This window comes from Osmia bicornis, chromosome 15 (genome assembly GCF_907164935.1).
Source record: "Osmia bicornis bicornis chromosome 15, iOsmBic2.1, whole genome shotgun sequence".
NCBI lineage: Eukaryota > Metazoa > Arthropoda > Insecta > Hymenoptera > Megachilidae > Osmia > Osmia bicornis.
The window spans coordinates 7513617-7526879 of record NC_060230.1 but is presented as its reverse complement, the minus strand read 5'-3'; the positions used below and the strand labels follow the sequence as shown (position 1 = coordinate 7526879).

Here is a 13263-nt window from a genome sequence, read left to right as displayed (position 1 = left end):
AATCTGGAACGTCAATATTTCAGATTCCCAAAATTCCAGAACTATAAAAATTTCTAAATTTCAAAGTTTCAGGGTTTTAAAATTCAGCAGTGTGTTCATTGTATTTTTGAAAGTGGCGCGGAGTCCAGGCAAGTGCCCCGTTTGCCCCATGTTAAAAGCAGCCCTGGACACATCCACATATATGTTTCACGTGTTTCACACATGAACACATATTAAGAAAAGTCATGCTAACTTATTTCTGACTACGTTCACGTTATCAGTGAATAATACCACCAACATACAATATAGATTCCATAATTTTTATGTATTAATTGTTCTTTGTATTGTTCAATAATTATATGTCATACATTATTTTATTTACATATCAAAATTCATTTTTACATTTGTCATCATACATTTCTTGAATACAAATTGGTTGTAAATAAATCATCATACTTGGCGTTGCAGTAACCTATATAGTTAACTTGAGTCATAGTTGATCACTCTGATCCGTCAGTTGCCGAATAACATATATTATTCTCCCACGTATGGTATGAGAGATCATATCAGTTTTCTTTAATTGTGACAAGAACGACAAAAATGTTTTCGAGTGGGCCGAATTATACTAAACTAAAGACGCATTTGCGTCTTGCGATAAATCGGTTAAAATTACTCGAGAAAAAGAAAACTGAACTTGCTCAGAAAGCAAGGAAAGAAATAGCTGATTATATTGCCGCTGGAAAAATTGAGAGAGCAAAGATACGAGTTGAACACATCATTAGAGAAGATTACATGGTCGAGGCTATGGAATTGCTCGAAATGTATTGCGATCTCTTGTTGGCGCGTTTCGGACTCATTCAACAAATGAAGTAAGGATTTCCATAATTCATCACATCTCTTACGTTTACTTTATATCATTTACATGGTTGTTTTAGAAATTTAGATGAAGGATTAGCAGAAGCTATTTCTACAATAATCTGGGCTGCTCCCAGGATTCAGACAGATGTTCAAGAAATTAAAGTAATTGCTGATATCTTAACATCTAAGTATGGTAAGCAATACACAGATGCTTGTAGAGAGGAAGCGGTACAAACAGTTTCTGAAAAATTGAAGCACAAAATGAGCGTACAATCACCATCTAAAGTTCTCGTAGAGAAGTATCTTATAGAGATTGCGAAGAATTATAATGTTGAATATGAGCCAGATCCACAGGTAAAAGCTATGAAGTAAAACTAATATCAAACAATGAATTACAAGTAACAGCAATGAATAATGTTTTAGGTAATGTCAGAAGGCCAAGATGCTCTTCTGATTGATGTTGGAGGTGAAACTAGAAATAATTTAGACACAGCTTCTGGCGGTGGTATGCCACAACCAGTTGGGTTTATTGGATTTCCCCAACCTCCACTGTTACCTAATCCTACATCAAACTTAATTGTAAATAATTGTTAAATTGGATATACTATTACGGGATGAATACCATTTTAATTTAATTTGTTTCTTTAGAATTCAGAAAAGGGACCTATGGGATTTGTATCTCCATCAGTACCTACAGAAAATAAAGATCAAAATGTTCCTTATAATCCAACTAATGTTTCTTATAATATTCCTTGGGATAACTCTAACAGCAATAAACCTGTAAGTATTATTTTATTTATATTATGATATATATCTTACAAATAATTATTAGATTTTTGTTTGCGTAGGAAAATGATTTGCCTCCACCCTATGGATCATTTCCACCTGACTTAAACAAACAGGTAATGTAATTAATGTGTTATAATTATTTCTATAATATATTATGTTGAGTTAAATAGTATAAATTTATTTTTTGTTTATTTGCTAATGTTACATTTTGTTTAAAGCTTTATTATACGTTTATGTAAAACAATTATTTATGATTTTCTATTACAGTCTGAGCAGAAACCGAAACCACAACCACGATCAAAAATGCCGATGAATGATTTTCAGCTTCCAGATCTACCAGCTGTGCCAACCGAGACTGATTTACCCCCAAACAATCCATCTACCAGCGAAGATATTGATTTCGATGATTTAATGAAACGATTTGAAGATTTAAAGAAAAGAAAATAGCTTTTTAGGCTTGTAAACGTATACTGGGTATAATATGTATCTTGCAATACAAAAACTGTAGGTAATGAAAATGAAAAATGTTATATAGTTTTATTACTATAAAATATGCTGGGTTTTAGGAACCTAGATATTGCATTAATAACAAATATGTTAAATATTGTGATATTGGCAATTTTTTTTAATAATGCTGTATAAACAGTTTAAGCGAAAAAGTGTTAACAAAACATTATGCTATATAGTATTTGCAATTTTACTAAAGCTATTATATGCTCACTTAAATTTACTCGAATGGCTGTTTATAACTTTTTTTTATTACATATGTCTTCTATATAATCTTTTATCTTCTTATGTGGTTGAAAAAATCATATGAAGACATTCTTTTAATTTTCCCAATCTTCACATTTCTAAAAATAAAATTGTTGCTTATTTTAATTGTAATCTAGTGCCTAGTTTTATAATTAATGTTATAATATTTACATTTAAACCAATTAATAAAAAAAATAATTGTAATGAAAGTTACTACTGATTTTTTAGATATTAAAAGATATACTTGTTGCCCTTTTTCAGCCAAACATGTTAAAAGGTTCTGCGAAAATTCACACTTCTCTCTCTTGTTTGATTGTAGGTAATGAAAGCATTCTGTGATTGATTCTTCAACAAAGTCTTTCAATTCTGGATCTTGAATATTCTGGCTCATTAATGGAATTACCATATCCCTTTCTGGAAATCCTTTCTGATCCACCTGATGATTTTATAAATTATTTCAGTCTTGAAGGTAAACGAATTATATGAAATTTTACTTACAACATTCAATTCATTGAAGAAGCACTGCACGATACACTGTAACGAATTAAAGTTACTTATTTAATTATACTGTGCAAAAAACAAAGATATGGACAAAAAATAATTTATAGTTCTTACAGCTTGTTCTTGACCGGTATTATTATCAAACTTCATGTCTCCGTTATTCATTTCTCCATTACGATAGTTATTTTTATTTTGTGAATCTCTGGAATTCCATGAATTTTGATTATTTGATTTACGAATGTTTTTCATGTTTTGGAAATGTCTGATATTTCCATTTACTGAACGACCAGAAGTATTCATATCGCTGTTTCTATTAGAATTTCTATATCAAAGAAAAATTTATTAATAATTAAAATATACAAATTTAATACAGCCTCTATTTTATATAAAGATCACACCTATATCTTTGAGTATTTGTGGACTGATTGTAAGATCTGCCGTCCTTTGTATCAAAATAATTTTTATCATAAACATTCTCGTTAGAATTTGAGTCGCTTTCTGAACTGTTATTCTCCGAAACAGAATCTTCCGAATTGTCTGTATTCGAATCAGTGTATCTCTTTTTACAGATCATCAACACCTTTTGAAATCGTGCGTCCACTTGTTGATTCCCAGAACGACATTTCAAAGACTAAAAAATCATATGTGCTTCTAAATTTCCTTTTCAATTTATAATTTTTTATTAAAATTATAGTAAAACAACTTACTGTTCCTTCGTCAAAGAAAAGTAGAACAATGTATGTTAAAATTAGCGGTCCGAAAAGTTTCATGCTGCTAACGTTTTGTAGAGTTAACTTACGATTAATGAACGTGTGCTCCTTTTTGCTCGAATATATAAAGGAAATTAACACAAAAAGATGATGACATTAATTGCGTATCATTCCATCTCTGAAAGGGATTCAAATTCAGTGATCGTTTCGGTGACATGATGTTTCCTGAATTATTTACTTCCTGTTGCACATGAATTATGCAATCCTGGTCGAAACGAGCGCTAGAATTTTCATTGTCTTTTTGAAAAGAGAACATTTCATATACAACGTCATGTACAACGTCTCAGCGTCACTCACAGACATGTTTCTGCGTTATTAAAAGGAAGGATTCTAAGACGAAACGCTCTTCTCTTAGTCAAAATCAGTACAAGATAAAAAAAAGATTAAAATAGTAGTGTGGTGAAGGTAAAAGGAGTACGCCTTTACCGAAGGCGGGAATCCGTGTATATTCAGTGGGATTCGTACCTTCCACCAAACCTGCATTACCATCACTCTACATCTTTTTCGATGGTTGTACCATCTACACAAAAGTGGTTCAAACTACTCAACAACTTACCGACTGATTTTCTGGAACATATGGCGGCTGTCGTCGGTGCCGATAAAGAAGAGCTCTTGCCTCCATAGAGCGACAAACTTAATCGATAAGTTGTTGAGTAGTTTCCGCCGTTTTTATATAGATAGCGCAACGGTCAGTTTTTAAAAATTTTTATTTCTAGCGGTCATTTTAAGATACAAATTTGTCAAACAATTATTTTAACAATTTTTCAATCTTCTGCTGATTTTGACCGATTTCTTAGAAATAGAATCAAAAGGGGTTAAGGTTATTGCAATACAAAGAGTTTTTTACACATATTTATACTAGGATATAGCAGAAGGCATGTTCCGTCTTCGATCTATAGTCATTGCGAGTGCTTTGTGGAGGGGATAAAAGGGAGAGGAAATATGAAAGTTGAGCGCAAATTAGAATGAAAATTGTCAATCTCTTTTCTCATTCAATTTGTCACTAACGTGAATAATGCACGTAAAGTTTCTCGTAAGTGTTTATTTTTATATAAAACTAAATTGTTCCTCAAATCTCAATTAACCATTCAATTAACTATACATTATAGAAAAGAATTATTCAATTTCTGTTATTGTAAGTTAACATTTTATTCGTAAATTTTCAATATAATACTGTAATTATTATTTTATCTAAAGTGATTTAAAATTGAAGATTCCTTTATGTACTGAAGGAACATCAACTAGAATTTCAATATGTTTAATACCATTGAAATTTCTAAATTTCTAATTTTTAATTTGTTTCAAAATATTGCGATTGTTGTTTTCTATTTTTATTCACAATTCAAATTACAGAATGTGCAACTAGAACAGTGAATTGCGATTACAATCAATCCTCAAAAAACACCGAGCCACTAAAAAGCGTGAAAGTGAAACAAATCAGCAATCTCTAGTATTTAGATCGATCAGCTTATAGAAAAAAAAAAATGAACTAAAAATTTTCTATTTTTCAGCATACTCCTTCAATTGAAAATATTTAAAATTCATAACATTTTCTCTTCTAGTTTTTTACCAATGCAGTTTTCGTATTCGCGAACAATGCCTTGTGGTCCAATCATCATCATCAATTATACGCGGATAATCCACAACAAATATTACATAGTAAAAACAATTCAAAGCATATAATGAAAGGGAACAATAAACTACAGAAGTTAAGACGAGATAAACCGGTAATTGATCATCATGTGAAGAAACAAGAAGAAGAAACTATATTACCTTGGAATTTATCCAAAGAAAGTGATAGACTGCATTTTCATGTACAGGGTCATGAAGGACCACAAACTTACATTTTTGGATTCGATACTGGATACGGGTAAATCTAATGCTAAAAGCGCCGAATAAATTTGTACATACAATAAATAAATCAATTACTACAAATAATATGTAATTATTATTGAATAAGTTTCTTAATTATCGTTTATAAAAGTTAGATTTATTTATTACAGACTTTAAATCCGAATTTTGTATTATATGGATGTGTAACATTTTCAACCTATTTCTATTTGTTTCAGAAAAAGTAGACAGTATAGGCTGGAAGAAAGACATCGGGATGGTACAATAAAAGGACAATATGGTTATTACGATGCAAGGGGTAAATTAAGAACGATTCGATACATTGCTAAACCCTTTGGAGGGTATACGGAAATACACCATGAAAGCAACATAAGAAAGCTAATAAGTTAAAAGGAGAATCAAACTTAACAAATACTACACTTCTCATGCAATCTTTGAATTTCTAATCATAGGATTCAGAAATTATGTACTTTTAAAAAAGAAAAACTGGGTTAAAATATTTATTTAACAGTAACAACATCTATATACGAAAATAAAAATTCTGATATAAATTGGTGTAACTAGGATTTTTTTCTGAGGCGGGCCAAATCCCTTAGTTCGTTAGCTTTATTAACGAACTCAGAATTTTAGGATCTTAGAATCTCTAAACCTTATACAAGTGAAGGTCCCAGTCCACATTTTTGAGAGGCCAGACCCATCCCTGCCTAGTTTCACCAATGATACTAAGTAAATAGTAAATACATTGGTAATAACAAAACTGTAAAGAAAGACCTATTCTACATAATATGTACATACACATAACATTATACTCAAAATACAACCACCTCCAAAGCTACTTGAATAAAAATATTAAATTAAAATGCATATTTTAGAAAACTATTTATAACAACCTTTAATTAATATTTGTGCACTATTGAAGAATCACTTTTATAAAATATACATTATTGTAAACTAACTAAATAGTTTGAAAATATTTTCATTTCATCTAAAATGTTTGCATTTCTTTAAAACTGCTACTTTTACATTCCAAAAATGTAGTTTATTTTTTTTTTTTTATTAAATGAAACTTTAATAAATCGCCAGAAATTTCATTGAAACATCATCATTAAAAAATAGAAATAATTCATTTAATACAACCACCATCGTTATAACAAAAATTTATGATTTCCTAAAATATCCAATTTACCAAACCAAAAATATTCTTTCTCCAAAATTGACTTGTAAATATAATATAAATTATAGTCATACTGATACTATAATACAGCTGTCTGATTTTAATACATTATCCAACAGAATTAAAACAAATACTTTCTCAAACCTCTGGAAATACGTTCCACGTAGTGACTTTCACGAAGAAAAAATCACAAGGAAAAGATAATTATATATTTGTGTGACAATAGCCTCTAAAGATTTACCAATATATTCTCTTTATTTTCTTATTTTGATTTTTTATCATCGGTTCCATAAGACGAACTCTTACTTATTTCAGACATTCCTATTGTTTTCTGCATTAATAAATAAACTGAAAAAGAAATATAAATATTAAATTCAAGGCAATACCAAATAATATTTAATCAATAACATTGTGTAAAATTAGAATACTTACACACAAAAATAATACCCACACCAATGGAGAAATAAATGGTTGATCCAGATAAGAATAGATTAACCAAATAATAAAGCATTGGTACTAAAACTACCACTGCCCAACCAATCGTATTAATTAATGTATAATACCTTCTTTTCAGTCTAAACTGATCTGGTCTAGGTTCACCACTGGTTGCGAAAAGATCACCTGTTTGCATAAAACTCTCTGCCAAACGATCCTAAAAAACAATAATTATATTAAAATTTTTTTTAAAGTAATCTTTTAATCTAGCGTTTCGAATAAATTGTTCTAAATCATACTTTTCTCTGATAAAGCTTATATAACCATTCTGCCGCAGCCTCTTCGTCTTCTGGTACCTCCTCCAATGCAATTCTTCGCATATGAAGATGTGCCTCGACTCGTTTTCCCAGTAACAAATTCGTAATTGTTGGCTTTACTGGGTCGTCCGGTTTAAAATGTATTTGTATATCATATATCGCGGTGTTTTTACCACGCATGTGTGGTATACTAGCCGTGAAGCCTTTTATGCGGGGGGTTAAATGGTACTTCAATACTGGAAGACCCTTTTCTTGGGCAAACTTCTGACTGGCCACTAACTTTTGTGGCGTGAAACGTGTTCCCTCAGGATACAAAAGTAACTGCAAAGATAATTTGAAATAAAATAAAAAATTTATTTGAAAAATGAATTCATAAATAATTGTGCTACAGTAAATTCTCACTATACCGCCGTTTACGGGACCTTTGATATTGTGGCAGAACTCGCGCAGCCAGCAATATAGCGAGAGTTTAATGCACTTAAAAATCAAATGATAAGAATTAGATATAAATAGCAAACATTTTCATTACCCATATACTGTCAGGATATTCAGCAAGTTCTTTAATCTGAGAAGCGATTATTTGTTTGTCTTTATTCCAGTTTCTTTCTAAGAATATACATTCAGCAAATTTCCATGCCCAACCTAATGTTGGAATATATTGTAATGATTTCTTTGCATATGCTTTACAATTCTGAAAAACATATTTTAAATTAATAGAGCCACGGACTTCTATATATTTGGTGACGTTTTCCCTACGTCGTCATTTTCCCTCGAGCAGCCGACCATACTCGGTACTGTATGTACATGTAACTAAATACTTACACCAAGTACTCCAATACGCTCACAGAAAACCCAGCCAAAAAGCCAATCTGTTTCATAGCTGTGGTTCATTAATAAATAACCATGTTCTTTTCCATAATATTTATCAAACTCCTCTTTATCTATGTATATAACTATATCCGATCCAGACCACCATTCTGCCATAAATACTAACTCTGAAAATAAAATTCAAATTTTAGAAAAATAAAAATCAATCGTCTATTTTTTTTCTTTAATTAGATTTAAAAAGGTATTATTAAAAATTCAATTTCAAAACAACAATATAAAACAATATACAGAATTATATAAATAGAATTAAATACACAAAAAAAGGTAGTTAGAAATGCTATATTTAAAATGATATAGTGACTTACGGCTATAAAAAGAATAACAGAGATAATAGTTAATTTTTCGATAAAAATATCTGGAAAAAGGTCTAAGGCCAAAGTACAAAAAGCACTGGAAGAAATTGATTATCAAACCCGATGTAAAAAATGTTATAGCAAACATCAGATGAATCACAGTGGACTGCTTTAATGTTTCCATTAGCCCCATCTCTTAAAATTTTTTATATGTGCGTTTAATAACAAAAAAGCATACATATATATATATATATATCTCTTGGAAACCTTGAATTTTTACACCTGAAATAAACAAATCTAAAATAAGATATGAACTTATAATTAAAACTATGTATATAGAACATTATTTTCATTTTTATTATTTATTTAACTTTATTTGAAAAATTAAGAGAAAATTTAATAATTGACAAAAACTGTTATCTAAGCAACCATTATTATTACAAGTACCTTGAAACAAACAAAAAGTTTCAAAATTTTATGAATAATATTTAAATAAAAATAGTATATTACCAATACGATACATATAAACAATTATCTAATCTTTTTCTGATAATACACTTAAGCAAATTAGTTAATAATAACTTCAATGTTATTAATAATTATTAAATAGTGTTTCATTATTTATAAATCATCTAAGGATAATATATAACCTACTTTTACACTTAAATGAAAATCCTTAAAGAAAATAAAGTATTATAAAAATACTGTAGAAAACATTGGTTTTCCAAGGCAAAGTGAATTCTAAAAAAGAATTAATATAAATTTACAATGCATGCAAATAAACCATTTATCATTTCATTATAAATATTTATTAATATAAGGAATCATAAATGAAACATTAAAGAATTAAAGAATTTATGTAACAGTCATTATAATTTACAGAAAGAATACAGCGAAAATTCAGGAAACATTTTTGATTTTAGATAAACAAATTAAAATAATTTATAAACTATTTTAATTTGACTTACCGACTCAAATCATTTCTATAATTTCGGAACAACCAACTCTTATAATCTGAAGTGTTGAGAGATAGTAACTAACAAGAATAAGGTCGCCAAGAAAATGATAATCTTATGTGAGTTAGTCAATGAAAATTGACTAGTCAGATAATATTAATCCTTTGTATTGATTTCGATCAAACAAATGGGTATTTTAATTAAGGAAATTATGTAAGAATGTAAATGCGAATGACTGGCGCTTAGAAAAATATAGTGTCAAAATCTAAATTATTACTAAACTATTTACTATTGTTGCGAGAACTCGCGTGAATTGTAGGGATTTTGAGTTTATGGGCCGTGGATTGGGTACCCGTGGAGCGCTAAGCACTCTGCTGACTCTGCTTACGTTATGTGCGATTATTTGAAATGTAACTGAAGGAAAACTTTTTAAATAAACTATTCAAACTTGAAAAAACTTTTAATTAAACAATTAATAACTTGAACAAATAAAACTGAATTTGAAATATTTTTCAGAGACTGTGCTTCTTCAAAACGTAGGGCAAAGAACAACTGATTTTGCAAGGACTACTGGTATATATAGCTCTTGATTACTAAGTAAATAATCATTAGCAACACCACTGTGCATTTAATTTATTTTTAAGATTAATTATCAATCAACCTAATTGGTTCTCTAATTGAATTTCATTTCTCTTTAATCGAGCGTTTAATTACTTGGCGATGTTTTAATTATACTAACCGAGCTGTATAATAAGTAACCCGTTCAAAGTTTAATTAGTTTATTTTTCTTTACATAAATTTTTAAGTTATAATTTAAATATTAAATCGCATCGAACCATCACGAGCAGAGCGGTTCAGCGTTCCACGGGCAGCAACCCACAACCTTTACTGAGAAAGATTACTAGAAGATCTACAGTTCCCGCAACAGTTGTTATTTCACTGTCAATTTGTAATTAGTAGTTTTTGTTGTATCAGATTGGTGACATTGTTTAGTGATTGACCAATCAACACCAATCTTGACACGCCCCTTGAATATTCGTTTTCGGTGACTGAATGCGAGTCGACGGATAAACAGTTTCAATAAAATTTTTCACTGATTTTGTAGTTTTGATTGATTGATGATCTGATTGACATTGATAAAACTTTAAAATTATTTACAATGGTGAGTGTAATATTGTCAAACGATAACAACAGTATCTTTCTTTATCGATGACGTCCTCTGAAATTATAGATTAAAGCCTTAGTAAACCCTCTTAGTTATAATAAAATTTGAATGTGTAAAATCAGTTACTGATATCCGAAATTTGGAGAACATTTACTGTACGAATTTTTATCCTTTAGTAAGTGTAAATTTAAAAAGCAAATTTTTACTTAACCTCAAATGAAATAAACGTCAAAATGGCGCCATTGGTTTCATACAGTGAAATTGCGATTATTTTTAAAAAATTATAGAATTAATTACACTTCTTTAAGATTAAAAAGTTTTATCGTTAGCTAACAAAATTAAATTTATTTGTTTCTGTATTGTACTATAGCTTTGTTATAAGCATATAAAATAATTCACCCAATTACATTATATTAAAAATTAAATTGAACTTACTTTTGTGTGTTAATTTAAAGACGGAGCAGCAAATGGATTGTGCATTGGATTTGATGAGAAGACTACCTCCTCAACAGATTGAAAAAAACTTAAGTGATTTAATAGATCTAGTGCCATCTCTCTGCGAAGATCTTTTATCTTCAGTTGATCAACCTCTAAAAATTGCAAAAGACAAAGAATCTGGAAAAGATTATTTACTATGCGATTATAATAGAGATGGAGATTCTTATAGGTAATTAAACATACTATTCTCATTTATTCCTTTTTAAAATATCACCTTCCCCTAGATCACCTTGGAGTAATACTTATGATCCACCATTAGAAGATGGTTCAATGCCTTCTGAGAGACTCAGAAAGTTAGAAATAGATGCAAATCATGCATTTGATCAGTACAGAGAACTTTACTTCGAGGGTGGAGTCTCTTCTGTCTATTTATGGGACTTGGATCATGGTTTTGCAGCAGTGATTCTAATTAAAAAAGCAGGGGATGGTTCAAAGAAAATCAAAGGCTGTTGGGATTCCATTCATGTAGTAGAAGTTCAAGAGAAGTCCACTGGACGAACTGCGCACTACAAATTAACTTCCACTGCCATGCTTTGGTTGCAGACTAATAAGCATGGATCTGGAACAATGAATTTAGGAGGAAGTCTTACTAGACAGGTTTGTTAATTAATCTTCGTCTAAATTTTGTATATCCGTTTAATTAATGTTTTACCTTTCAGGTGGAACAAGATGCTCAAATAAGCGAAAGTTCTCCTCATATTGCAAACATTGGTCGCATGGTCGAGGACATGGAAAATAAAATTCGAAATACTTTAAATGAAATATATTTTGGAAAAACGAAAGACATTGTAAATGGATTAAGGTCTGTGCAATCTTTAGCCGATCAAAGACAACAGGCTGCTCTTAGACAGGATCTAGCGGCCGCACTTCAAAGGAGAAACGCCAATAATTGATCCTGCGAAGAGGATCAACTTTTCTTCGATCTAGAAGAATGTCAATAAAAAAAGATAAGAAAAATATCGTAAATGATAAAATTAAAAATCGAATTGTTGCTGTCATTATTGACGAGAATTTTGAACAGTTTCCTGTGATATGCAGGGTGCAGCGGTAAAGATGAATTTTTCCTGAAGTATTAAAGAATGAATAATTGAATATCAATTATTAATTATGTCGAGATTTTGAATATAATATTAAGAAACATTACGAGTGTCTGGGTTTTATGTATATATATATATAGGATGTGCCTAAAGGTATGTAACACCTAAAATCACTATTTACACTTCAAACCAATTAATTTATCATATTTTCATGGAATGCATATTTACGTTAAAAATGTTTTTAAATATAGGTACAATAAATATGTTTAAGTTTTATGTTTTTGCGTGGTTACTTATTTTAAATATACTTAAATTAAGTATTAATTTATGAAGCATTATTGGGAAGTTTCTGTACACTTTCATAGAATTGCATATTGTTTACTATTATTTTTATAAATTGCTATATTTCTCGTTATATCCAAGAATTTTATCTATGCAAATGTACAAAACTTTCATAATAGTGCTTTTTTAATCACCCAGTATGCCTATAATGTTTAATACACATAGGCATAAATTATAAAACTTTAATATTTTATACTTTTATAAACGTATCTAAGTTTTACAATAAATGAAAAAAAGCAGTCATAATCGCATTTAAGATACATCTTTGTGTTACATATCTTTTGTCATGTTCTTTGTATATTGTGTGTATGTGTGTGCGTGTATGTGTATAAGGGATAAAAGCGTATGCTTGTGCTTACTAGCACAAATATACATAATGGCACTCGTAATGTTTTTTTAATCATTAATAATTAATAATAATACGAGATATAAGAGTATTAATGTTTGAAAATGTAGGAATATTAAAGAGAATATTTGCGAATAAACTTCTAATAAATTATTGAGTACCCACCCAAATATGTTTAATAATACTAGAACTTAACTAAACGAAAATTTCAGTCATTTCTAATTTTTATAAATTCTCGTAAATTACTATCGAATACTATTTGATTGATTTTTAATTGAATTCAAAATTTGAATATAGAATGTTAACTACAA

The 13263-nt window shown here is 29.5% G+C and overlaps 5 protein-coding genes across 7 annotated transcripts; 3 read left to right on the top strand and 2 right to left on the bottom strand.

Moving 5' to 3' along the window:
• Positions 1-61: 61 nt before the first annotated feature.
• On the top strand, positions 62-2525 carry LOC114875705 (IST1 homolog). The gene is made up of 6 exons (XM_029186306.2): positions 62-848; positions 915-1191; positions 1261-1416; positions 1486-1617; positions 1686-1739; positions 1894-2525. Exons 1-6 carry the CDS (start codon positions 580-582, stop codon positions 2071-2073), a joined length of 1068 nt encoding a protein of 355 aa, XP_029042139.1. The 5' UTR covers positions 62-579; the 3' UTR covers positions 2074-2525.
• LOC114875707 (odorant-binding protein 59a) lies at positions 2229-4413 on the bottom strand. The gene is made up of 7 exons (XM_029186310.2): positions 3829-4413; positions 3588-3768; positions 3279-3511; positions 2995-3202; positions 2878-2913; positions 2624-2815; positions 2229-2477 (listed from the first exon to the last, which is right to left on the bottom strand). Exons 2-7 carry the CDS (start codon positions 3648-3650, stop codon positions 2454-2456), a joined length of 756 nt encoding a protein of 251 aa, XP_029042143.1. The 5' UTR covers positions 3651-3768; positions 3829-4413; the 3' UTR covers positions 2229-2453.
• On the top strand, positions 2789-5892 carry LOC114875708. Its single transcript, XM_029186311.2, has 4 exons — positions 2789-2848; positions 4513-4683; positions 5213-5520; positions 5720-5892. The coding sequence occupies exons 2-4, from the start codon at positions 4666-4668 to the stop codon at positions 5889-5891; spliced, it is 498 nt and encodes a 165-aa protein (XP_029042144.1). The 5' UTR covers positions 2789-2848; positions 4513-4665; the 3' UTR covers position 5892.
• A 93-nt stretch (positions 5893-5985) lies between these two features.
• LOC114875703 (1-acyl-sn-glycerol-3-phosphate acyltransferase gamma-like) lies at positions 5986-9827 on the bottom strand. 2 transcript variants are annotated; one of them, XM_029186303.2, is made up of 7 exons: positions 9577-9827; positions 8621-8890; positions 8250-8422; positions 7957-8118; positions 7410-7748; positions 7108-7327; positions 5986-7023 (listed from the first exon to the last, which is right to left on the bottom strand). In XM_029186303.2, the coding sequence occupies exons 2-7, from the start codon at positions 8799-8801 to the stop codon at positions 6938-6940; spliced, it is 1161 nt and encodes a 386-aa protein (XP_029042136.1). In that variant the 5' UTR covers positions 8802-8890; positions 9577-9827; the 3' UTR covers positions 5986-6937. The 2 variants fall into 2 exon arrangements, with proteins under 2 accessions (XP_029042136.1, XP_046144987.1); XM_046289031.1 differs by lacking the exon at positions 9577-9827 and adding an exon at positions 9263-9287.
• A 728-nt stretch (positions 9828-10555) lies between these two features.
• On the top strand, positions 10556-12540 carry LOC114875706 (F-actin-capping protein subunit beta). 2 transcript variants are annotated; one of them, XM_029186307.2, is made up of 4 exons: positions 10556-10726; positions 11185-11396; positions 11452-11824; positions 11887-12540. In XM_029186307.2, exons 1-4 carry the CDS (start codon positions 10724-10726, stop codon positions 12118-12120), a joined length of 822 nt encoding a protein of 273 aa, XP_029042140.1. In that variant the 5' UTR covers positions 10556-10723; the 3' UTR covers positions 12121-12540. The 2 variants fall into 2 exon arrangements, with proteins under 2 accessions (XP_029042140.1, XP_029042141.1); XM_029186308.2 differs by lacking the exon at positions 10556-10726 and adding an exon at positions 10785-10904.
• The last annotated feature ends 723 nt before the right edge of the window (positions 12541-13263 follow it).

Excerpts from the sequence above, each read along its gene's own strand:
- LOC114875705 (XM_029186306.2), top strand. The coding sequence starts at position 580 with ATGTTTTCGAGTGGGCCGAATTATACTAAACTAAAGACGCATTTGCGT. Across the intron at positions 1,192-1,260 it reads AATATGAGCCAGATCCACAG|GTAATGTCAGAAGGCCAAGA; the intron begins GTAAAAGCTATG and ends ATAATGTTTTAG. Across the intron at positions 1,740-1,893 it reads CACCTGACTTAAACAAACAG|TCTGAGCAGAAACCGAAACC; the intron begins GTAATGTAATTA and ends TTTCTATTACAG.
- LOC114875707 (XM_029186310.2), bottom strand. The coding sequence starts at position 3,650 with ATGAAACTTTTCGGACCGCTAATTTTAACATACATTGTTCTACTTTTC. Across the intron at positions 2,816-2,877 it reads TCTTCAATGAATTGAATGTT|GTGGATCAGAAAGGATTTCC; the intron begins GTAAGTAAAATT and ends TAAAATCATCAG. Across the intron at positions 2,478-2,623 it reads TGGCTGAAAAAGGGCAACAA|AAATGTGAAGATTGGGAAAA; the intron begins GTATATCTTTTA and ends TTTTATTTTTAG.
- LOC114875708 (XM_029186311.2), top strand. Across the intron at positions 5,521-5,719 it reads GGATTCGATACTGGATACGG|AAAAAGTAGACAGTATAGGC; the intron begins GTAAATCTAATG and ends TATTTGTTTCAG.
- LOC114875703 (XM_029186303.2), bottom strand. The coding sequence starts at position 8,801 with ATGGGGCTAATGGAAACATTAAAGCAGTCCACTGTGATTCATCTGATG. Across the intron at positions 7,749-7,956 it reads AATATCCTGACAGTATATGG|TTACTTTTGTATCCTGAGGG; the intron begins GTAATGAAAATG and ends TTATCTTTGCAG. Across the intron at positions 7,024-7,107 it reads TGTGGGTATTATTTTTGTGT|TTTATTTATTAATGCAGAAA; the intron begins GTAAGTATTCTA and ends TTTCTTTTTCAG.
- LOC114875706 (XM_029186307.2), top strand. Across the intron at positions 11,397-11,451 it reads AGAGATGGAGATTCTTATAG|ATCACCTTGGAGTAATACTT; the intron begins GTAATTAAACAT and ends ACCTTCCCCTAG. Across the intron at positions 11,825-11,886 it reads GAGGAAGTCTTACTAGACAG|GTGGAACAAGATGCTCAAAT; the intron begins GTTTGTTAATTA and ends TTTACCTTTCAG.